Source organism: Macrobrachium nipponense, chromosome 14, assembly GCF_015104395.2.
Source record: "Macrobrachium nipponense isolate FS-2020 chromosome 14, ASM1510439v2, whole genome shotgun sequence".
Classification (NCBI taxonomy): Eukaryota; Metazoa; Arthropoda; class Malacostraca; order Decapoda; family Palaemonidae; genus Macrobrachium; species Macrobrachium nipponense.
In genome coordinates this window covers 23,626,176-23,650,720 of record NC_087207.1, presented here as the reverse complement: position 1 = coordinate 23,650,720, position 24,545 = coordinate 23,626,176, and the positions used below count along the sequence as shown (strand labels likewise).

At 35.9% G+C, this 24,545-nt stretch overlaps 1 protein-coding gene across 3 annotated transcripts in view; it reads left to right on the top strand.

Annotated features, from left to right (window-relative positions):
- Nucleotides 1-12,222, top strand: part of LOC135226384 (urea transporter 1-like) — a 50,696-nt gene extending 38,474 nt beyond the window's left edge. For all 3 annotated transcript variants that reach the window (XM_064265861.1, XM_064265860.1, XM_064265862.1), the window contains exons 4-10: nucleotides 4,172-4,291; nucleotides 5,223-5,377; nucleotides 6,445-6,664; nucleotides 7,317-7,464; nucleotides 7,579-7,763; nucleotides 9,184-9,339; nucleotides 9,962-12,222. In XM_064265861.1, coding sequence (XP_064121931.1) covers nucleotides 4,172-4,291; nucleotides 5,223-5,377; nucleotides 6,445-6,664; nucleotides 7,317-7,464; nucleotides 7,579-7,763; nucleotides 9,184-9,339; nucleotides 9,962-10,060 — 1,083 coding nt within the window. In that variant the 3' untranslated portion in view covers nucleotides 10,061-12,222. The remainder of the gene's footprint in view (nucleotides 1-4,171; nucleotides 4,292-5,222; nucleotides 5,378-6,444; nucleotides 6,665-7,316; nucleotides 7,465-7,578; nucleotides 7,764-9,183; nucleotides 9,340-9,961) is intronic.
- The last annotated feature ends 12,323 nt before the right edge of the window (nucleotides 12,223-24,545 follow it).

The following is a 24,545-nucleotide window of genomic DNA, read 5'->3' as shown; positions in this document are numbered from 1 at the left end:
CACAGAGAGAGAGAGAGAGAGAGAGAGAGAGAGTTTCCTTCACTAAAGCCTGAATGACAACGTTACTCTATCTAATAAAAAAAAATTTAGATTGATAAATAATAATATCCGGTGACTTTTTCCCTCACGAGGTCAACACTCAATTTTTACATTGATTCGGGCTATCACAGCATAAGGAGAAATCTAATTACAATCAGCCGGAAGTAATTTAAACTATTTATTTCATCTCACAGGCATTTAACTCCGACCCTGAAGCACTAAAAAGACGGTGTTCAACTCTGAATATCAAACTATGGTACTAATTTCCTTTTTCAAATTGATATGCAATATGTCATGTATACTTTTTAAGTGTCATTATCTTTTACAGGGGAGTATTGTTCAATACTCGAAGCCATTCTAGACTTAGAGCAAAGGTGAAATGTACTAGTGTGTCTTATATAATAGTATATATATATATATAGATATATATATATATATATATATTATACACCTATATATATATATATATATAGTACTAGCCGATCATGTCTAAAGTGGTCTATAGGTCTAACAAGTTACAAAGCGCAGTTATCGTCAGTAATCAGCAAGTGGTCTGTTTTGTGCAAGAGTGATTAATGATATGTGTTGTTAATATTGTAATAATATCATTACTGTCATCATTACTATTGCTGGTTGTTGCTAATATGTAAGAAGAAACAGAACGATAACTGATCTTAGTAGTCGGTAAATACCACAAGGTCTAGCGGTCTCTTTTTCCACTGTGGTTTTTCCACCTCTCCCTTAACCATCTTTTCACAATACCCCCTTTCCGCTAATGCCCACTGGTTCTATTCCTCGGTTCTTCCTAAACAAACAGAAGCCCTTCCACAGGTGGCTGTCCTTCCTCCCTACTTAAAATTCCTGTAGTTAAGGACGTTTGGTATGAAGACACATTAGTCTATGGCGCATCCTTTTTGCTATAACGCCTCCTGCATAATGCAGGTGATGGTACGCAGTTGCGCAACGTTACTCTCGTTGTATAAAGAGAAAAAAAAGTCTTTACGTAAGTAGGCATTAATGTTTTTAGACATTACTGCACGGACACCAACAATCGTTACGGTGTCAGAGGGCATATTAATTCACGCTAGGCTTCTTCGGTCAGTCGCTTCAGATAGATTCGTTTTAGCTTTTCAGTCTTGTTTTTCGGTCTAGATTTGGTGTTCCAACTTTTCATAGCTCTTGTTATATCACTTTTACGGACAACTAATTCAAAGGATATTTGGTTATAATAACGAATAGACCCAGTTGCACTCTTCTTCATTCTGGGGAAGACTTCGGTTACACCGTTAAACCAATTCATGAATGTATAACGGGCTTTATTTTGATGGTACAACAAAACAGACCTTCAGTTTTCCTCTCCATCTTATTAAAAGGAGGGAAATTGTAGTCTCGTCCACGGTCTAGACTCCAGACCAAGACTTAAAGAGAAGAGGCTCCCTTCCTTCACGTTTTGGTCTAGACTAGACCGTGGCCTTGTAGTACAAACTCAAGAAAATCTCGAGCCAAGTTAAGAGAGAGGGTTCGTTGCTCCGTCCCTGACTACCAGAAGGGAAGCCATCGGTGTCCGTCACCCGAAATGTTATGCTGTTCTTGGTCCCCATGTCCTTGGCGTTTACATTTCTCCCATTCTGGTCACGTATTGGGGTGTGTGGTTTGGATACGAATGTCATGAGACGGGACAGGGGAGGCTAACTGCATATATCGGGACGAACGGGGCTTGAAAGTATCATTGGTGATATTCCGATGGAGTTACACGCAATATTATGCATGTATTGGTCTATTGGTAACAACTTGTATCAGCTTTGACTCTTAAACATAAGACTGTTTTAGTTGATGAAACTTCAATAGACCATGAACCCTTTCAGCGAGGAATGAAGACACATCGGTGCCTTTAGCCAGACCAGGAATCAATTTAAGAAGACGAAGAAGAAGAAAAATAAAGTATATAAATCTATTGGTAACAACGTGTGTGTTCAGCTTGGACTTGTGAAAATGAAACTATTTCAGTGGGTAAAACTTCGTTAGGTTAGACCAGGAATCCCTCTCATAGAGGAAAGGAGAAGCGTCAGTGGCTTTAGCCACAACAGAAATCAACTTAGAATGAAAATGAAGAGGAAACGTTAACGAATTGTAAGTCTATTGGTAACAACGTGTCAGCTTTGGCGCGAAAACACGAGAATATTTCACATGGTAAAACTTAGTTGTTGTTATTATTATTATTATTATTATTATTATTATTATTATTATTATTATTATTATTATTATTATTATTATATTAAAAAGATGAACCCTATTCATATGGAACAACCTCACCAGAGGCCAATGACGTAAAATTCAAGCTTCTAAAATATACGCTGTTCATTTGAAAGATGACCAGGAATCCCTTCCAGCAAGGAAGGAGGACACGTCAGTCACACACGGAGCCAGACCAGTATCAATTTTAAGAAGCTAAGGAAATTAAACGAACCACAAGAAAGAAACAAACATTTATCCTATGATTAAGATTCAGGACTGAATCTTAATCATATGACTATTTCAATTAGTCAAACTTCATAATGACTATACTCTGTTTTATTCCATCTGTCCATCCGCCTGTGGTGTTTGCGTATGGTAACACTGCGTCCCAGGCTTTGGATAGTTACATTCAGCTTACATTCAACAGTAATAACAATATCCTATTTCGAATATTAACGGTGTAATTCGCATACAGTAAATAATTAAAACGCTTTTCAGTTGCAAATGTACACCCAGATATCCTTTTATTTACCTAAAACTTACACATAGCGTAACTATCTAAAGCCCGGGACGCAGTGTTACCATGCGCGACCACCACAGGCGGATGGACAGATGGAAAAAACAGGAGTATAGGATTCACTTTTAGCAAGGAAAGAAGTGACACACCAGTTACATTCTTATCTTTAGCCAGACCAGGAATCACTTTAAGAAGATAAGAGGAAAAATAAGCTGTATAAATCAATTGGTATCAACGCGTTTAGGCTTTAACTTGTAAACGTTAGACCATCCTGTTTAGTCAAACTCCACTAGACCAAAATTCCCAGTCAGCAAGGAAAGAAGACATGTCAGTAACTTTAGCCAGAATTATTATTATTATTATTATTATTATTATTATTATTATTATTATTATTATTATTGTGTTGCTGTTTAACCAGAGACTAAATCAGATGTCCAATACTTTCACAAAGATTACCATGAAGCATTTGTCTGTGGTAAGGAGAGAGAGAGAGAACGAATCCCCAATTCCTCTCCAGCCCCGTGGTGAACATACACACGCAACAAACACACAAACATGTGTAATGGCACCCACAGTGCATACAAAGTAAGAGTTGGTTAAGCTGTTCAGAGGAATGCACGCATCTATGTTGTCATCTGTCGCTGAACTTGAGCAATGGCTTATTTTTACTAGAATTTCGTAATTATATAATATATATTTATTTATTATATAAGGTAGGCAGCTTTGTGATCACCCAAACTTACACAGTGTACCCCCATAGTCATAAATCTTCCCCAGCAATATCCCGTAGATAACTAGTGCCGTCAGTGCACCTCGTGCGGTGCACTGCAGGCACTACTTGAGGTTCCTTGCAGCGTCCCTACGAGCTAGGCCTAGCTGTAACCCTTCTCATTCCTTTTACTGTAGCTCCGTTTATAGTCCCACTTTTATTTACTTTCCACCATCTGAGAATTGTTTCATAATGCAACTGCTTTGAAGTTTTCCTCCTGTTACACCTCTCAAACTTTTTTCCTACTGTCTGTTTCTCTTTCAACGCTGAATGACCTCGTAGGTCCTAGCGCGTGGCCTTCGGCCTCAATTCTGTATCGTATTTTTTTGTTGATTATATTTCATTAACTATGTATGACCTCACGAAATATCGTTATCATTATCAGCATCATCGTCATCCTGCGCTTAACCATCCACGAACATCATCACATTGACGAAATGGTTGTTTAGTGCTAATATAGGTCTTCGGATGCAAATAATAAAAAAAAGTTTAATACCGCCATTTCAAATTTTATTGTTAAAATGGTTGCAGGATACGTTTTCCAAATTAAATTCAATTTTTATTTATTTATTTATTTATTTTTATTTATTTATTTATTTCTTTTCTTGCAGGTGGCGTTCGCTAACAACCCTCTCTCAGGAGCTCTCATCCTCATAGCTATGTTTGTCGGAAATCCGAACGTGGGCTTCGCTTGTTTGGTGGCTGGCATTATAGGCATCATCTTCAGCAAGGTGGGTTTCTTCTGTGGTGGGTTTCTTGTGTTTTTTGTGTCTTTTATATGTAGTTTTTTTTTTTTTTTTTTTTTTTCAGTGAGTTTTCCGTGGGTATTTGTTTTCCGTGGGGTTTTATGGGTCTTTATTTTTTGTGACTTTTTTGGGGGTATTTGTTTTTTGTGTATTTGTTTTCTTGTGGGTATTTGTTTTTTGGCGAGTGTTTTCCGTTGGTATTTGTTTTCGGTGAGGTTTTGTGGGTATTTATTTTTGGGACATCTTTTATGAGTATATATTTATGCGTTTTTTTTAAATTTAGAATGTTTTTGTGGGTATTTATTTTTTACTTTTTTTGTAGGTGTTTATGTGGGTGTCTGGTTTTTTTTTGTGTGTATTTGTTTTCTTGTGGGTATTTTTTTTAAAGTATTTATTTGTGGGTATTTGTTTTATTGGTGGGCATTTGTTTCTGTAGGTTTTTTTTGTGCTTTTGTGGATATTTGTTTTTTGACGTGTCTTGTTTCTGTGGATATTTTTATTTGTGGAATTTTTGTGTGGGTATTTGTTTTTAAATTTGTTTGATTGGGGTGAGTGTTTTATGGGTAGTTTTCTGTGCTGTTGTGTATATGTTTGTTTTTTGACGTGTCTTGTTTCTGTGGATATTTTTATTTGTGGAATTTTTGTGGGTATTTGTTTTTTAATTTGTTTAATTGGGGTGAGTGTTTTGTGGGTAGTTTTGTATTTATGAGAGTAGTTTTTATTCAACAGAGTACGTATAGGTAAACACGAAGGACTTTTGTAGCTTATAGTCTTTGCCGCGTAATGTTCAAATAGTCTATATACTTCACTCGCTTCTTTATTGTTTATAAATATTACGTTCCATTTATCGTTACCTTTTAATCTGAAAGCGAATGAAAACTTTCGATTCTGAACGATCCATTCCGCCTCCTCGCAGGTGCTGAAACAGCCAGAGGTCCTGATCAGTGACGGAGTGACGCTCTTCAACGGCATTCTGGTCGGCTGCATAGCCGTAGCAGCTTTCCCTGCCATATCCGGACACGTTATAGACGGCGTCTTCTGGAGTTACCTCTGCATGGCCGTTATAGTGTCGTAAGTAGCTGTGGGGGATGCTGCCCCTTCTAAAAATATGAAAATGATAAAGATAAAAAATAATGATAATAGAAATAATAACAAATGAAAATAATGATTAATTAAAATAAGTATTGAAAATGAAAATAATAAAAATAAATAAAATAAAAATAATAGAAATTAAAATAAGAATAATAAAAATGAAATAAAAATAAATAAAAGTGAAAATAAAATTGTAATAGGAAAATAATAATAGAACAACTGAAAGTAATAATAAAATTAAACGTAAAATTAATAAACTATTAACGAAAATAAAAATGAAAATAATAAGAAAAAATAAAATAATAAAGATAAAAATTATAATAAAAATAAGAGTAAATATAATAATAATATAAATATAAATAAAAATGACCAAGAAATAATAATGAAAAAATTTAATAAATTAAAATACAAATTAGAATTAAAATAAAAGCCATAAAAATAAATATAACACAAATAATAAAATAAATACGATAAAAATAATAACAAAAAGCATTAGCAAGGCGCCAATCTTTGAGTGTTATAAGTAGTTATATTTTCCCGTAAGAATGGGATAGAATAAAGCTAGTCGTCCGATTGAGAAATACGTTGTTATAAGAGCAAGGATACGATTGAGATTTAAGTAAAGACCAGTTTGGATTATAATTAGAAATTGTTGGTACAGTATTCTCATAATGATTAGTCCCATACTATACTTGACGTATTTCTGCTCAAATCGAATCGTCAGTATCTAAGTGAATTCTTCATATGTCATTTTTTTTCTATCATTCATTCGTCATTACTACTAATTTGAATGGTTTTCCTTCGCACGTATTTATGAATATGTGCATTTTTTTGTTTTTGCTTTTTTTGAAAATTAAATTTACAATGTTCAGAAGACCTGAGGTGTCTATATGATCTTATTATTTGTGATTTTTCATATATTTTTAAATAATTTTAATTATTGGCAGATATGCTTTTTATTATTTCAACGAAATATATATAATGGAGAGATATGGAGAGAATTTATTATTCGAATGAAGCCTCTTATACTCGATTTCCATTTTCAGAGCGTACGTTGACAAAGGCCTGAACGCTCTCATGGCGCCCTCCTCGTTGCCAGCGTTCTCCATCCCTTTCAACCTGTCGGCAGCCTTCATGTTGCTGACCATGCGCAGTGCCGCCGGCCTGGAAGGACGCATGGTATCGGCCGATGCCTTTTTCCCCGAGGAAACGATCGTTAACGAAACTCTCGTCCATAATGGCACGGCTCGCATCTCTTGGCCCAGGGTAGGTCTAGCTTCTTCTTCTTCTTCTGCGTAGGCCTAGTGTCTAAAACGTTAGATTTCAAGGCTTGCTTTTGACTCTTCGGATCATGGTGCGACTTGTTAATTACTCGCACAAAACTTTCCTCTTTTCATCTGATTACTGAGCTCTCCAGGAGCAAGAATCCGTGCTGGCATAAGGCCAGCTCAAGCGACATTAAAACAGCTTTCATCTAGGCCTATGGCTGGTTTGACGGTTGACGCTTATAGGGACAAAAAAACACTCATATTTTCGGAAGATGCCTTCCATTTCGAGAGAGCATTATGCTTTTGAGATCTACTCGTTTTTTTATGTTTTTTTAAAGATGTTTCTGGTTCATATTATAACTCATTAAGTAAAAATATCAGGAAAGTTGTTTACCATCGAATACTATATGTTTTGAGAGACAAGTTCACCATACTTTGCTTTAGGAATAGACCAATACTCTCTCTCAATTTCAATGGCAGTAAGACTGGTATATTTACATCCTCCATTATAGCCACTATCCGGCTTACTGTCATTTAAGTTAATATAACTTGTGAATATTTATCTATGCAATACACCTTACGACTGAAATATATTTATAAAGCATTCTAACATAACGTATATTATACTTTTTTTTACTTTTCTTCTTCAGGTGATGGAAGGAACTCTCTTAGCAGCTGGACAAATCTACGGCGTGGGTACCGTTGATTCATCCATTCTCATCTACCTGGCATTCCTCCTCTATTCACCCTTACTCACCATCTTCCTGTACATCGGCAGTATAATAGGAACTATCATCGGTGAGTGTTTATCGAAGAGTGTAGATTTTAATATATGTTTTTAGTCATATTGTAATCTTCTTAATATATTCATTCATACAGTATGAATCATACTCCCTCGTGTCTCTCCAACAGGCGCCCTTGTCTGCACAGCACCTTACACCGAGGTCTACGCCGGCCTTTGGGGCTATAACGCCATGCTCACCTCCGGCGCCATCTCCTACTTCTTGGTGCCGACGCCTGGCGTCATTGTCGCCGCCGTCGTAGGCTCTACGATTACGGCAGTTATCCAGGCGGCTACACTTCACATCTTCTCCGCAGTAAGTATATAATCCTCCGCAGGACAACTAACGTAACAAAGGTGCGCTGGCTTGGCAAGGCGTCATACCTAGTCCTAGGGAATCTGCTCCTAGTCTTGTACTAGGGAATCTGCTCCTAGTCTAGCCGGTGACAGAACAAGCAGTTGGGCAGGTTGAATTTTAATGTTTACGATGACAAAGCAATGAAAGACAAAAACAAAAAGATTATGGCGTCTGAAATTTGTAGGAAATCACCGATTTACTCTCAAAGTCTTCTGTTATGTTATATACTTAATCCTCGGACACAAACCCCTTAGGCCTAAGGCCTGACTTTCAGTTATGTATTTCGCTTATTTAGATTAAACAATGCCTTTAGCTTCCATGTCTCTTATCGAAACTATAATACATTTAATACTTAATATTTCGTGGTTATACTATAATTACCTCGAATAGAAACTGCCTAGCCAACAGCAATATATCACAGCCTGACCAGAAATCAAATATAGGTCTAGGTCAAGAAGGTTGAACTAAGCATTCATATAAATATTTGAATACGTAATGAAAGCTCTGTCATAATGACCAGTTCCTGGTACTGAAGGACTCCTTATGAAATCTTTTATCACCCGAATTATGAAGGACCATTAGGTGGGAAATCCCTATGAATCACCCGAATTTCACCTCTGCACTGAACCCGTTCAAGGTTCTTACGACACTGCAGTCTGCAGTGAACCAGATAATTTGATTGATTGGCAGTCATCTGGCGTCGCTAATATCCGGGTCATGGTGTCGAATATATTTTTTTATCAGTTTGTAAGATGATAAAGCGATGTATTTTTATATTGGCACGTATAGAATAAAGAAAATATATGGATAATAGATAGAAAAAAAACACTAAGCTTACCAGATACTTCATTATAAAACATTGGATTTCTGGCTGATAAAACATGCAATATATATATATATATATATATATATATATATATATATATATATATATATATATATATATATATATATACTGTATCATAATTACAGATGAAAAATAAGGTTTATTATTAAGAATTAAGAAACATATAGGGTAAAGGATGGTAGATATTGCGTCGTAAGTTTATAAACGCCCTTTGGAAAGCTCCAAATCACAGTTGCGGGCACGTTACTCTAGTCTCATGAGGTGCACAGCTCTATTCCCTTGTTTACAGTTTTTTTTCTTTTATTATAAAATCGATATCTGTATGTACAATATTTCATATAATGTCAATAGCACTAATGACAAATACAAAGTTAATCAAGTTTTTGGTACATTTTTATCATATGTGTACATACAAGAATTTCAATAACGTTTGTGTTACAATTATGTACAGTTTTATTTTACTTAATAGTACAGTTCCTCATTCTCTTCTTTTACTTATTTTCCTTCTTCTTCTTCTTCTTCCCTCCCCAGACGACGACGCCTGTGCTGTCGTACCCCTTCAACGTGGCCACGGTGCTCATCTGCGCGATCAGCACTGCGCAGGACTCGCCCTTCACCTGGGTCAAGTACCGCAGCTTCCCCGAATGGCACCTCTACAAGCACTACAAGAACCGCAGGGAGGAGATGGTGAGGATGGTGACAGATTTGTCTCTTTAACTTTAGATAGTGTCAGTGTGGGTTTCATTGTGTGTGTGTGTGTGTGTGTGTGTGTGTGTGTGTGTGTGTATATACAATGAACTATGAAAAATTAAGTTTTTAGTGGGAAACTCCTCATGATTTTTAACGGTTATTTTATCTTTTTAATATTTTTTAATTGTACGTGTAGTTTTCTACGCTCTCTCTCTGAACCGGCCGTTAGATTATTAAGACTGTTTTACTCTAGCAATTATTGGTTACTCAACAATGGTATTGCAATAATAATAATAATAATAATAATAATAATAATAATAATAATAATAATAATAATAATAATAATAATAATAATAATAAATAGGTACAACATTGATTAATATATTGACAACGCTCGAAAATAAAATAGTTTAGCATCATTAATAAAGAATTATTTATCTAGGACATTTTACGAGCTTCTCTTTAATTTTGTCAGAAAACCATAATCGAAGATTAACTGATATATTAACGAATGAATTTTACAAAGGTATTGAAGAGGGATATCTCGAATCGAATCAGTTGCCATCTCGCGCCATTTTCTCCCTCTTGACGGTACTGATATCTCTTCTTTCTCCTCCAGGCCCTGGGCGACAGGCATCCCGAAAACGGCATACCCCTGAACAAAAAGGACAGCTTCGTGTACGTTCCAGAGAACGCCGTGAACGGAGACAAGAGTTAAATGGAGCTTTCTGTGGGCCATAACGTAAGATGGCTTCACCAGGCGTTGTTGAGGCTGGTAATTATGTACGAGATCAGTGATACCGTGGAACGTCTCTTGGCATCGAAGTTTATCGTCTCTTCGTGGAAATGATGGGATACCATTTCGTATCATCTCACGCTCATTTGGAATCGAATTCATCATCGTATGTCATTTTCATCATCGTAGTTCGTAAGTTGTAGATGACGAAATCTGCGTGTCATCGGTAGAGGAAGGAACACGCTCACAAAACGAAACAGAAAGGAAACTTTAAAACTCTTAAATCAGGGCATTTTGTTTCAAAACACTAGATTGAACAAACAAAAACTGTCTTCTAACCATTGTTCCTGAAGTAAAACAAGAGAAATTAGCACTGAAGGACGTCTAGACTTATCAACAGAGAAGGATTAGACTAAGGAAACAACAAAGAAGGATTAGACTAAAGAACAGAATCAACTTGAACCCCCTTAAAAACTCCAGTTCTGCCTCTCTTCGCCCTTTGCCAGATGTCTATCAAGACATCATTCCTGCAGTTATGTTTTCATCCGTACAAATCACTCATCCTTCGGGAGGATGAACTCCATACGAGTATGTCTACAAAAGCCTACATTCTGTCTACAAAGGCCTACGTTTAAGATGATTCTTACTTTCAGGACACACAAAAGACCAAGATGTACTGTAGGGTAGGTAATGTCAGGACAAGTCAGATACAAAGGAGACTTACCCACCAGTGCTTTACTCTGGGAAGTAGTCTAGGAAGTCGGCCCTGTCATGGCATAAGGCCAGCTTAAAAGGGTATACTCGGGCAGTTACCTTCATCCTCAGCCTGCTGACAGATTAACTCACGAGGTTAAAAACTTGGCTGTGTCGGTAATATTTAAATTTACACGATAAATTGAAAAAGGAGACTTTGAACTGCCTAACAGACCATTTATGGAGGGTCAATAGTTACCCACTTCCTGCACTGGCTTTTATTTTGAACAGACCAGCGAACTCTTCATAAAGCACATCCAGGTTTATGTACACTGATTGCATAACTTCAAAGAGTAATTTGATAATAAAGAATCAGCACTGAAGCATCAAGTTGGCTAAACCTTACTGAAAATTTTCTGCAATGACTTGTGGGAATGGTTCCATGCGTCTAAGAGCAGGAAAAGGCACATAAGCCGAAAGTCTTATTGGAAACCATAGGCGCATGCAGAATTCCTACTTTAGGTCTATCACAGTATGGATGAAATGAGATCCTCAATATTTACCAATGAAAAGATTCTTTCCTTGTTACCCAGTCGAATAACCAGGGAGTATTTTTCATTACGTTTCTATAACGTATCTGTAATTTGGAGGGAATCTTTTTATTCATCCAAAGATATGCCATAAAACCACCCCATAGTCTTGCTACTCTTGTTATCTTGAGAGTAATCACCGAACAGTTGGGTTAGTGAGCGCATATATTGCTGTGATAACATTACCTGCCTCTGTGCTGTTCAGAGTAGAGAATGCTGTTAATCTTCTGGCCTGAGATCATGAATTGTGTCAGTGACGAGTTCTAATTGAGTTTAGCCTACATATCCCTACTACTTGTCTTGAATTCAACTAGGCTAAGTGTGTCAATGACGACTTTTAATTGAATTTACATAGACCTACTACTTGTTAGGAATTCAACTGTAGGCTATTTGCGCTAATGACTTCTAATTGAGTTAACATAGGCCTACTACTTTTCATGATTCCAGCTAGGCTAAGTGTGTTAATGATGAATTGAGTTTATGTAGGCCTACTACTTGCCATGCATTCAACGAGGCTTTAAATGTTTTTAAATCATCCATTCTTATTTCAACTACTTATTCTCTGTAACATATTATTCCCTCATTCACGTGTGTATACCCCATTTTATGTAAATACAAAACATGTCACAAATATAACTCTCATTGCTAAAATATCTACATCTTTATCAGTGCCAGAGCTGGAGTTAAGGTTTAAGGGTACAAAATACTTTCTGCAACAATTCAAGTTTCTGTTTTGTGTGGATCCATATTGACATAATACGCGGAATTATATTTCCGTCTGTATTTACGTAAAAGTGTTCCTTTGCAGCCACTTTCGTCAGTGTAACTTTTTTGTAACATGAATGTATACGTCAAATCATTTTTACTTTTTTATTACCCTATGGTACTATTGTCCTTTATTTTCCACGTGGAGCAGTCTCCCTGAGAATGTCGTGCAATTAGAACCCCAAAAGTGCAAGGCGAAGATGCAAGGCATCACTCTCCTACAGCAATTCTTGTAATTTATAATTTACTTTCATTTTATTTATTAACTTTTTAATTTATTTCTCCTTTGCTAATAACTGCTCTCTTCTTTCTGCACATCTTTTACTTTCTGTTACTTTCAAATGATTATCATATTCTTTGGAAGCTTGAATTTCAAGTCAGTGGCCCCTTTAGTGGGCTTGTTCTATATGAATAGGGTTCATCTTCTGAATAACAATAATAAATAAAACGAAGATAACGCCACTGCTTCATCTTCCCTTTATATCAATAATATTCAGAACCTCTATCTCAGTAACTGATGAAGCCAAAGAAAGTATCGAATCACGAGTGATGTCAAAAAATGTACAAAAGAATCCTCACCTAACTGAGTAGCTTCCTCATAACAGAGGTAGACTTCTCTCAGAGTGCAGCAAATGCTTGCCAGTGCTTAGCCTAAGCTACACTTCCTCGTGCCTAACGTTAAATTTGAGATAATCGGCTACCATAACCAATGGACGAGACCTCCTCCTGGTTTATCTTAATTGTGAGTGCAAAGTACGTTCTTCGTGATAAGAAATGTCCCTAAGAGGGTCTATCTAGGCAAACACGACCTTCATTTCTGATTGAAGGTAAAAAAAAAGGTCTCTGTGAAGTGAAATGGTTATGTTTCCATGTTGTAGACTTTTTAATGACTGAGAATTCTTATTAAAATGCTGCTTTTTTCAAACAAATTTGATTCATTCGTGTCGTGGGAGACTGACCAAGCTACAGAGAAGTGTATAAAGAAACAAACGCAAAAGCAGTGTCTCTAGCATAGAGAATTTTCCGTTCAATGTCACCCCATCTGGTCAAGATCCCCCAGCCAGCCCTTTCATTAATGCTCACCTCAGAATGTTGTCATATCAAACGGGTAGCATTTCATAATCTTTAGCTAAAGAGCTAATGATGATCAGGACAGCATTGATCATGCTCCCATGACAGCAAGCATAACAAATAATAAACTATGTTGGTGTACAGAAAAACTGTAAAGTGTGTTGAGGAAAAATTGGAGATTCAGGTGATACTGATGATTTTCCAACAATAGTAACGAAATGCATACCAAAAGAGACATCCCAGACAGCAGAAATATACATTCCGAGTAAAAATCCACAGGCCTGTTTGAGTACACTGGATTCCGTGTTAGTTAACAGAACTCAAAGTCCTGCATCGTATTACAGGGACTCATTTAGCAGACTATAGAAACAGGTTAGTTACCTATAAACGATGCAGGATCAATTTCATAAATAGATAACAGCATCAAGCAGATAGTATGGACAGCCTCTGTATCGTCTATCCAAAGCAAAACCCTAGTCTGCAGCTTATGGGAAAAATATAAGATAAATTGCAGGGAAATATATACATAATCTAATACTTAAAGCAATCTTTTTACGAAATTAATAGCCAAGGATGTGTGTACGATGAGGGGATCATAGGAACAGCAATATCTAAATATTTCCCTCGAGTATAAATGAATTTACAGAGTGGCTTTTACAGAAGGAAATCTGGGCTTTCTTCTTTAAGCTGCTAGTGACATCCTGCCTGAAATGTTCGGACTTTTCACACATCCTGCATGAAATGTGTGACCACATAAGGCCCATAAAATGAAATTACCACTGTTATAATATTACTTAAGAGAAGGCATTTCCTTAACAACCAATTCCATTGACGTTGTTGAAGGAAACTAGCGTAAAAGATGGCAAACACAACAGTGGTACTACGGTATCTAGCGTGTAATAATATTGTATCGCCTTCACGATGTGGATTTCGAAAAATCGTCTCTACAACAGCGGATGCCTCTATGTGAGTGAAGCGTTTGCCTCAAAGCAGTATTCATGCAATAATTGTCTTGAAAACAAAGAGGGCGTGTGATGGTGCTTGGTTTATCTGGAGATGTTGTAGAACTTTGCAATAATTGTGGTCTGTTAGGAGAATTGCGTCTGTTTATCAAGGCAGTTTTATCTTCAGGTTATCTCCAGTTCAAATTTGAAAGCATTTTATTCTATAGAAGTTGCCTATAAGAAGGTTTTTCTCAGTGTGCTATGCTTGGTGTTTCACTAGTGTTATTGTTATTATCATTATTACATATGTAACATATAAAAACTGACAATATAATATGATATGATATGTATGAGACATCGTTGTATGTCATTTGCTTTGACATTCCTCAGAAATTGGGAATCATCGTTTTTAGCTTCCCATGGAGACAGAGAACATCTCAGCCTAGAAAATGCTGATAGTTCTTTTGGGTAGTGTGACATTAAAATCCTTACCTAGGCAGGTCAACGCTCGTCTGTCGTTACGGGCGTTTTTCAAAGGTGTCTTTAAAACTGGATATAAGTGGTTTCTGGGCGTGAACCGTGTGTGTGAGTTTGTGCGTTCGTACGAGCTATGTCCGTACATAATAGCAATGTAACTGAACCATAGAGAGAGATTGTTGCGGGAGTCGGCGAAGCCACAATGGCTTTTGCCGAGAGTTTCTTTTGTGAAAGTGCGTGAAGATTCTAGACTGAAATGGGTAAGAATTACTGTGCTTTGGCCAAAGGTGTGGCTTGACTGTATTTTTGATATTTTGTAAAGATGTTCTGTTTTATTTAATCTTTTGATTTTAATTTTTGCAATTGTGTATGTTTATCAGTTTGTTCTCCTGTCTTTTTAACAGGCGATCTGTCAAAGGGGAATGGTTTTGGAGAGGAACAATATATATATTTTGGAGTTGGTGTTAACTGACTGCTAATGTCATGACTAAACTAATGTTAGTTATTTGGTTAGTTATTGGGGATCAATTAAGCTATTTTGAACTTTGAGAACCTAACTATTTGATCAATGCTTTGCTTTTAAATAAATGTATTTTTGTAGCCCGTTTCTGATTTGATCGCCTTAGGTTGAGGTGAGAAGAGAGAGAGATGAGAGAGAGATGAGACGAGAGAGAGAGAGAGAGAGAGAGAGAAGTGGAATCGAGTGAGAGAGAGCGAGAGAGTTAGAAAACGGAGTGTTCTAGTGTCTTAGACCACGGTCCACTGCTACCAGAATGTTTTGAGATAACCAGAGGTTCGACCCCGGGTTATACATATATATTACAATCCAGATTACTTCCATAGTTAGAAAAAACAGATTGCTACAAGCCCAATGACTATTAGGGAAACCAACCCAGTACGAAGAATAAATTGAGAAGTTGAAAATAAACAAGAAATAAATAACAAGGAAGCACAAATGATAAACACAACAAAGTAAAGTAATAAGTTCAATAAATTGAAGCAATACCTATGACAGCCTGCTCAACAGAAAAAGTATTTGTGCTTAGTTTGAACTTAAACGTTTTGCAATGTAGATAAGGAAAAAGACCAGATACTGTCAGCAATATTAGTCATATAATTGTGGAAAAGTGATACAGGACTAAAACAAATGCCACGGAATGGAGAGAGAGAGAAAACAGGAAATGAGGTAAATAGCCATGTAATTTAGGAGGAAAAAATGCATTGGAATGTAGGTTAAAAAATACAGACTGTACTAAAAAATAGTTAAATATGTTACAAATTAAATGGTTATCTTTAAAAAAATGTAAACGAATATGTCTTGAAAATAAAGACAAATGTACCGTACTAGTGTGCAAGCACCAGCTGACTTGAAGATGCAGCTGAATTCCTGAAATATAAATATAAATTTTAGAGTAATATAGCCGAGCTTGTACGATATAATTTTAAATAATCTTACGTAAAGTGTTTCATGACATGCTAACATCCAATTCTATTCAGTTCAAGCTTGCTGTGTTGACTACATAAACAATTAACGACCAATATTTTACGTTGTAGTTTTCATCACAGTCAAATTTGGAGCGTCGTCTATTTCGTTGGTTTTACCAGACATACTTGGAAAAAAAACCTGTAAGACGTCCAATTTTTCAACAAAGCACGTAATAGTTTACTATAATCTTTAACAATTATATGAAATATAGTAGTTATTTGATAATTAAATTACATTTATATTTCATAATTAGCTCCTATAAATTTATACAATAGTTATTGTTTGTAACTGGTCTTTCTAAAAATTGCTAACTATTGTTTTAGTTTTGATTTTTTAAATAGTTTTTTGTTGTTGATATAAGTTTATACTAGAAATAAATAAAACAATATTTTATAGAACATACTTTATGCCATTTTTATTTGTTAAAATATATTTTAGTACAAATTACGTCAATTTGAAGGCAAAATCGCCGTGTGTAAACAAAAATGGTGCCAGTTTCTATTTATTACTGACTTTTTTTAATAGTTATATTAATTGCCAATAGATGAGAGTTCAAATGGACGATGAACAAGACCTAGAGAAGAAAAAACAACTAAAAAGACGAAGAAATAGAAAGCTGAGAGAACTAAGTGATAGGATGAAGCATGACCAAAACATGTTTTGGAAAGAAAGAGCTACCGAAGTTGAAGTAGCTATGGAAATTGGCGAGAGCAGGGCTATGTTTGCAGCTGTGAGATTCTTGAGGAACGCAAGCCAGAAAAAGTTTGGAAGAAGTGATGGGATATTGGATGAAGATGGGAACTTGGTCACAGACGAAATGGAGAAAAGGAATCTGTTTGCAAGGTATTTTGAAAGACTCCTAAATGTTGATACTACCGGTAGGGATGAGTGCATTGCAGATTTAAACGAGGCACTGGAGGTACAAGAAGAAGATATTAGTGCAGAAGAGGTGAACGAGGCCTTAAAATCTGTAAAAAATGGAAAAACTGCTGGCGTGTGCGGGATAACTGCAGAGATGCTAAAAGCAGGAGGACGAAGGATGAAAGAGGCATTAAGAGTTGTTTTTAACATAGTTTGGAAAACAGAAGTGGTACCAAGTGATTGGAAAAAGGCAATTATGATACCAATATTTAAAAATAAGGGAAGCAAAAGGGAGTGTGGTAACTATCGGGGCATAAGTTTACTGTCAGTCCCAGGGAAGATATTCATGAGAGTAATACTTAACAGAATAAGACCTATAGTAGAAGAGAAACTTAGAGAACAGCAGTGTGGTTTTAGAAGTGGAAGGTCAACAGTGGATCAAATTTTCACCTTAATACAGATAATTGAGAAGAGATGGGAGTATGCAAAGCCAATATTCTGTGCTTTTATAGACTTGGAGAAAGCATATGATTCAGTATGGAGAGATGGAATGTGGAGAGTGGCAGAACACTATGGTATACCACTGAAAGTGATAAGGATACTAAAGAACTGGTACCAAGGAGTGTGCAGCTGTGTACAGCTGGATGGACAGCAAAGTGACTGGTTCCCAGTTGGAAGTGGGCTAAGACAGGGATGTGTTATGTCACCCACCTTGTTTAATGTATATATTGACCATATAATGAGAAGAGTGATGGAGAATGAAAACAGAGGGGCTAGTATTGGTATAGAAGTTTTTATGGATTTGGACTTTGCTGATGATGTTGCGTTGGTTGCTGATACGTGGCTGGTGCTGGTAGGTATGGTAATGAGGATGGAGACAGAGACACAGAATTTTGGCTTGAACATCAGCACAAAGAAGAGTAAGGTTGTGAGTAAGGATGATGATTGGGTGCACATGGAAGATATGACAATCAGAGGACAGGAACTCAAGCAAGTTGAGAAGTTTGTTTACTTGGGAAGTGTAGTAACAGCAGACGGGAGGCAAATTGAAGATATACAAAGAAGAAAACTAGGAGCAGCAAGAGCTTTTGAGGTTCTGAGAAAAAACGTTTGGTCAAGGCATGAAATCAGCTTGAAAACTAAGATGAGAATATTCAATGCAGTAGTACTACCAGTCCTGATGTATGGCTCGTCCACCTGGGCACTGACCAGAACAGAGGAGAAAAGGTTGGATGCTTTTGAGATGAAGCTGCTGAGAAGGATACTTGGCATTAAATGGGATGATTATGTTAGAAATGAAGACATCAGGGTGAGATTGAGGCAAAGGCCAGTCAGTACCAGGTTGAAGAGGGGAAGGCTGAAATGGTTTGGACATGTTGAGAGGATGGACGGGAATAGAGACCCCAGGAGAGCACCGAGAGCAGTACAAATAGGAAGAAGACCGCTGGGTAGACCAAGAACGAGGTGGATAGACATAATTGTCAGGGATCTTAAGGATGAAATCCAAAACTTAGAGGAAGCAAGGGAAATGGCTCGGGATAGAGACAGATGGAGAGGAACTGTATCAGCCTTATGCCACTGGCCAGTGGCGGGAAGATAAAGTAAAGTAAGTAAGATGTCCATAGCAGCAGTTTCACGAATTTCCCAAAAGGAACTAGATTAGAAGATTATTATACTTGAGTTAAGAATATCTTTTTCTTGCTTAATAACACGAAAATTAAGCATTTAATGTTAATGATTGTAATTAGATCAAATTATACCTCATATGACTACATTTGTGTTTTCTCATTAGTTAGTCCCATTTAGAAATGCCTTTGATTACATAATATTTTCCCGAACGAACTCTAGAAAACCGTCGAGAATTTTTTAATTTTTTTAAAATCTAACATTAGTAGAGCTGGATATTTGTGAATATTTATTTTAATTCAGTCTGAGCAATATAATTGTCTGTTTATCCTTTTTTGTTGTTATGGCAGGGTGACCAGATTTTGAAAATTGAAATACGGGACACTTAAATTGAAGAGGTAGTTGGACAATATAGACAACTTATGTGAAGTTATGCACGCAGTGACGCAGGCATAGTCCTTCTCAGCCTTCTTTAATGATTTTTCTTTTGTTTTAAAGTACATTCGTTGTAGATTTTGTTACAAACAGCTGTTCATTACATGTGTCAAAGCATTAGAATATTGCAATCAAGCATGTTTTGCAGCTTTGAAAGATATTAATAACAAAAGTGACTTGCCATAAAGAGCCATTGCTTTGAATCAGTCATTTAGCCACTCTTGTCTAAAAGTACATTCTCGCTTCACTTTTTTGTTGCACTTTTTGTCGGACTCGGACATGCTGTCTTATGTTTAAAAAATCAGATACACGCCTGGCTTGCCCTCATGTGCTCTCAGTCGGTACAAGCGAATGTTTAACACCAATTGATGAATCATGCAACGCTCATGTTGACGCGCCTTTGCCTGGTATTCTGAAAAATTTCGTTAGTTTATTGATTTTTTTTTTAATATTGAAAATACGGGACAAAAGGCGTCCCGGGGAGGGTCGATACGGGACATGGGACAAATGTCATAAATACGGGACGTCTGGGTCACCCTGGGTGGTTTACGTTTGTTTACGTGGCAGTAATTTGTCTGCTTGTAGTTTTACCAGATAGGATTAGCAAAATACCTTAAAAATTTCTAATTTTTAAGTAAGATATAGCATTATTAGTACCAAATAGGGATATTTCTTAATAGATATTATATTATTAAATGAATTTATTCATATTGAATGGTAAAATTTATAATTTGAAAAGTAAGACAATAGTTATTTTGTGTGTGTTTGGACTGTAAAAATTGCTGGCTGTTGTTTTAATTTAGAATTTTATATATAGGTTTTACAATAATATTTAATTACCTCTGGACAGAAAATAGGCGAGAAATTATTTTGAATTGATATTTCATGTTACATCTCGTGCAAAATTGAGTGTAATGCCGTCGGTATTCATTAAAAGTTGCCAGCTACTATTTTTAGTGTTTTTGTCGGTTTTTATAGTTCTTCGAACTGACAATAGATGTCTATGGCAACGGCAGCACGCATTTCCAAAACAAAACTAATTACAAAATATAACGATAATATATTCGATTGAAAATAAAATACACCTGTATTATAAATAAGATATGAATAAGGTTTTTTTTTTAGTACGATTTACCCGAAATAGAATATTTTAGGAGTAATAATTTTTATTGTCAATTTCATTTGAATCACCCGCCTTTTATTCTGTGTTCAAAATTGCAAAAGTCTCGGTAAACTAATAATTAATTAACTGATTAGCCACGAGTGTGAAATTATCGATTGACTGTATATTCTTATCCTATATATCAAAAGAGACTCTTGTGTAGTTAATATAAGATGCGACACCACAATTTTCAATATTGACAACCAGTATGAAGTCTCATCAGACCATTATTTAGAGATTATGACGATAATATTGACGGCATTTCGAAAAATTCCAAATCTGACTATCCCGTCCGTTTTATGACCACGATCAAAATGGAAGAAAATCAATTATAAAATTATAATAATCAAAAAGGTTCCAGTGATACAATTTATTAGCAGAATATTATTGGAACCAACCGGTTACTTCGAGTGTGACGTCACGTGGCCAATTTGACAGTTAGAAGTTGACAGATTTGACAGTTTTTCCCAATCCCATCCCAAGGTGCGGTCTGTGGCATTCGGTTGCAGTGGGCCCTTTCGACTGAGAATCGTGCGATAATTATCTTCAGTCATATAATCTCTACGGTAAGGAATTTCTCCATACGTTAGTGTTTTATTTATATTCAGAATATGACTTATTAAGTTAAGTTTATCATGAATAAAGGCCTGTAGGGGGTGTGGTTACTTGACATGTTGTCAATATGGAAGTGTCCCGGTTTACCCAAATTGTTTCCGTAGGTTGTTATTACCAGATTTTTATTTAGCTGAGGCATCAAAACAGCCTTTGCTGTAATTATTAGCGTCAGAATATCCGATATTAGCCAGTCCTTGAATTCTATGTATGGTAGCCTACTGTGAGATTCAGGGCCTCTGTGACACGGTTTTTTCGCAATAACTTTTTATCTATGCATTTCATAATTAGAACATTATTCAGAATACACATTATATCTACACATAAATTTTGACTGTATTCTGCATTACGTAGGTTGAATAAATTTGGTACAATGTAAAAGTGACTTTTTTTGAAGACGGGCCCAACTTACTCAGAGAAAAGGTTTCGAACGCACTCGTTACGTTACTTATGACAGCTTTTCTTCCCTCGTTCTCGATGGATGATTGGCTATACGTAACAAAGGCTATACCTCTGGTAACAATGACAAACAAATTGAAATACAAGCAAAGCAGTACACCTTTATGAACTCTGAACCTCTCCACTGATAATTGTCATAATGAACAAACCAACAAAATATGTTAATAAATACAAAAACACTTCGATTATTAGTCTAACTCCCAAAATAATAAGTTTCCTAAGAAATTACAGTCTGCTTTATAGGTCACAATCAGATTGACAAGATGTAGGGAATAGATGGTAATTTTCAAAGACATTGTAGACAAGCTTGATTTGATAACTGCTATATCCAATGTCAAGCGATTTTTATTTATTGGCTATCTACCTATTTACTGAAAAAAAAAATAGCCGGTACCGTATTTTGGCTTTAAACCTTCACCAATAATTATCGTCAGAAAGATAACTTCATGAGGCTCCACCCACTTTGGCTTCGTTATAATTCAGGATAACACTGAAGGCTATCATGGGCATTGTTGGATTAGAAAATTTAACTTCTGGCTATAAAAACTCATTTCTCGAGTTGTAAGAAGTGCTAAATGATCCTTAAGGATCCCAGCAGTTGGCCTAAACGTTTAATTCATGTATATTACTGCTATACTGTGTCGGCACTACTGCTACAGTAGTATTACTACACTAGCACAGATACCCCACCCACATCTATGTATCGTTCCGCCATTCATAAAGTCTTTGGGTTTCAGAGCCGATGGAACAAGGTGAATGGGTTTCTGTCTAGTGGATGGGCGGCGCAACATTTCGTCAATAGGAGTTTACTTTGCTTACGTATTGAATGTTTTTCGACTCTTGGCTCGTAATCATTGGCCATGGCGTCGGCTAGATCATTTTTACTCTATAAAAATTAAAGCTATCGGGTTTAGGTTATTGATAATGCTGACAAAATTTGTGTGTGGTTGTAAAATATACATATGTCAACTTTCAGCTACATCCGATGCTTTGACAAGGAGCAAAGTCCAAAAAACCGTGTTACAGAGGCCCTGAATCTCATAGTAGAAGGGCCTAGTTATAGCTAGGCACGTTATAGGACTGCATGGTAACCTGGCTACCGGAATTTTTGCTTGACACCTCAGTGTGGGATACCCTGCTTATTAGAATAAACCTGTATGAATTTCGTATGTGGATGCTAACTACATCTAGGCTAGGTTCATTTTTTAAAATGTGATTTTGCCCTACCTATGCCCTTCTAGAGTAAACGACATAGCGGCCACTTTTCCAAAAAAAAGTACTTGAATTCGCTGTGTTGAGCAGTGTTGCCAAAGCGCGGAGAAACGACCAACAGTGTGGAGAAGATTCAAGGGGGAGTCATTAAATGCAGAGCCGAGGGCTGCACTCCTCACGTATGCGGCGCTGTAAGTCCGCATATATATTTATGCTTTTAAAACTTTTTTTTCCATTAATAAAAAATGCTTGAAGTTATATAATACTTTTGAAAATTCTAATATTTTTGAAAAATGAGCCATTTTCACTACTCTCGAGTGTTCACGCGCCAATATCATATACGATCATAAGATTGTCAATTAAGAACCGATTTTGACAACAGCAGATGACATAACCCAAACGTGATGTCGAACAATGCATTCATTCTTTAGGTCTAGCAATCTTCAATTTTCCTTTGTAATTATATATATATATATATATATATATATATATATATATATATATATGTGTGTGTGTGTGTGTGTAATAATAATAATAATATATATATATATATATATATATATCTATATATATATATAAATATATATAATATATAGGTTAGTAAAATTTGGTTAATTTAGGAATTAATCTTAGGGTGAAGACTGACTTACATTATTGTAAGCTTAGTCATGTTTAATGAGTTATTTATTTATTTTTTTTTTTGAGAAAACGACTGCAAAAATGTATTAGGCAATTGCATTAGTCGAAGTCATTCAACTGATTATAAGCGAATAAGTTTTGATATCAGTATGCTATGAAGTGGTGTATTATAATCGTGGATTTTCTTTATATTAATGTAGCTTACTGATAAAAAAAAGGACCAATTATGATGTGCACTTTTTCATTTTTTTGAAACTCATAGCCCTGAATAGGGCATTCGTTTGGCTTAGGATTGCCACATGTACACCATAAATCATGCATAATATGCTGTCCATTCTCTTGGGGAAATATCTCTTTTCAAAATATCCGGATCATAAAAGGGGCCATATAGACCTACATGTTTCATATCGTTTTTGTCAGTTTACAATGCTTATGACATTGATTTTAAGCCTAGACCTATGTTATATATTAGGCTGTTTATTATCATTATTACTTCAGCAAACGTTTTAATTCAACATACATCATATTACCTAAAGTGACAAATGTGGCTTAAAAAAGAAAATAATGAATAAACTACTTATGAATATCGAAGGATTTATGGAACTTGTCAACTTACTCTGTGGGGAACGCAAAGAAATGAATGAAAAGCAACCGTTTTTAGTAAAGAAATACATTTCAGTTCAGGTTTTTTTGTAACAGTAATTATATATATAATATATATATTAGATTTGCCTTATGTCTAATATAGATGACCAAGCTACCCATATACTAAATCATTGAAACAATTTGAAATAGTTTTCAGGGGGAAAAAAGTCCGTTTTACAGTAATATTTAACCTCGTTTTCAGAATAATCAATTGAAACTATTTGAAAGGAAATTTTTTTAGGGAAACAAGTCCGTTTTTAATTAACATTAAACTTCTCAGAAATTTATTTGAATTTTTGGGGATGTGCTTGGAGGATAACCACAATGTGAAATAGGTATCTAGTAGCATAAGTTGCTTTTGCAGCAGGTATGTAGCAAAAGCATTAAACTTGTTTTAAGTGACATTCATGTGGTTTCAAGTACTAACCAGTATCTTTTATTTTGCAGAGAACATTATAGGAAGGAAGAAAGTGTTTTTGCAGAGAGCATCATCGGAAGACAGAAGAAAGTGTTTTTGCAGAGAACATCATTGGAAGAAAGTGTTTTTTGTAGAGAGCATCGTTAGAAGAAAGATTTTGCAGAGAACATCATTGGAAGAAAGAAGATTTAAAAGAAAGATTTTGCAGAGAGCATAATTGGAAAAAGTTTTTTTCTTGCAGAGCCTATAATTTAAAGAAAGAATGTCATTGGAAGAAAGATTGCAGAGCATCTCAGAAAGGAAGAAATAAGTTTGTTTTTAGCAGGGAGCGTCATTGGAAGAAGGAAGAAATAAGTTTGTTTTAGCAGAGAG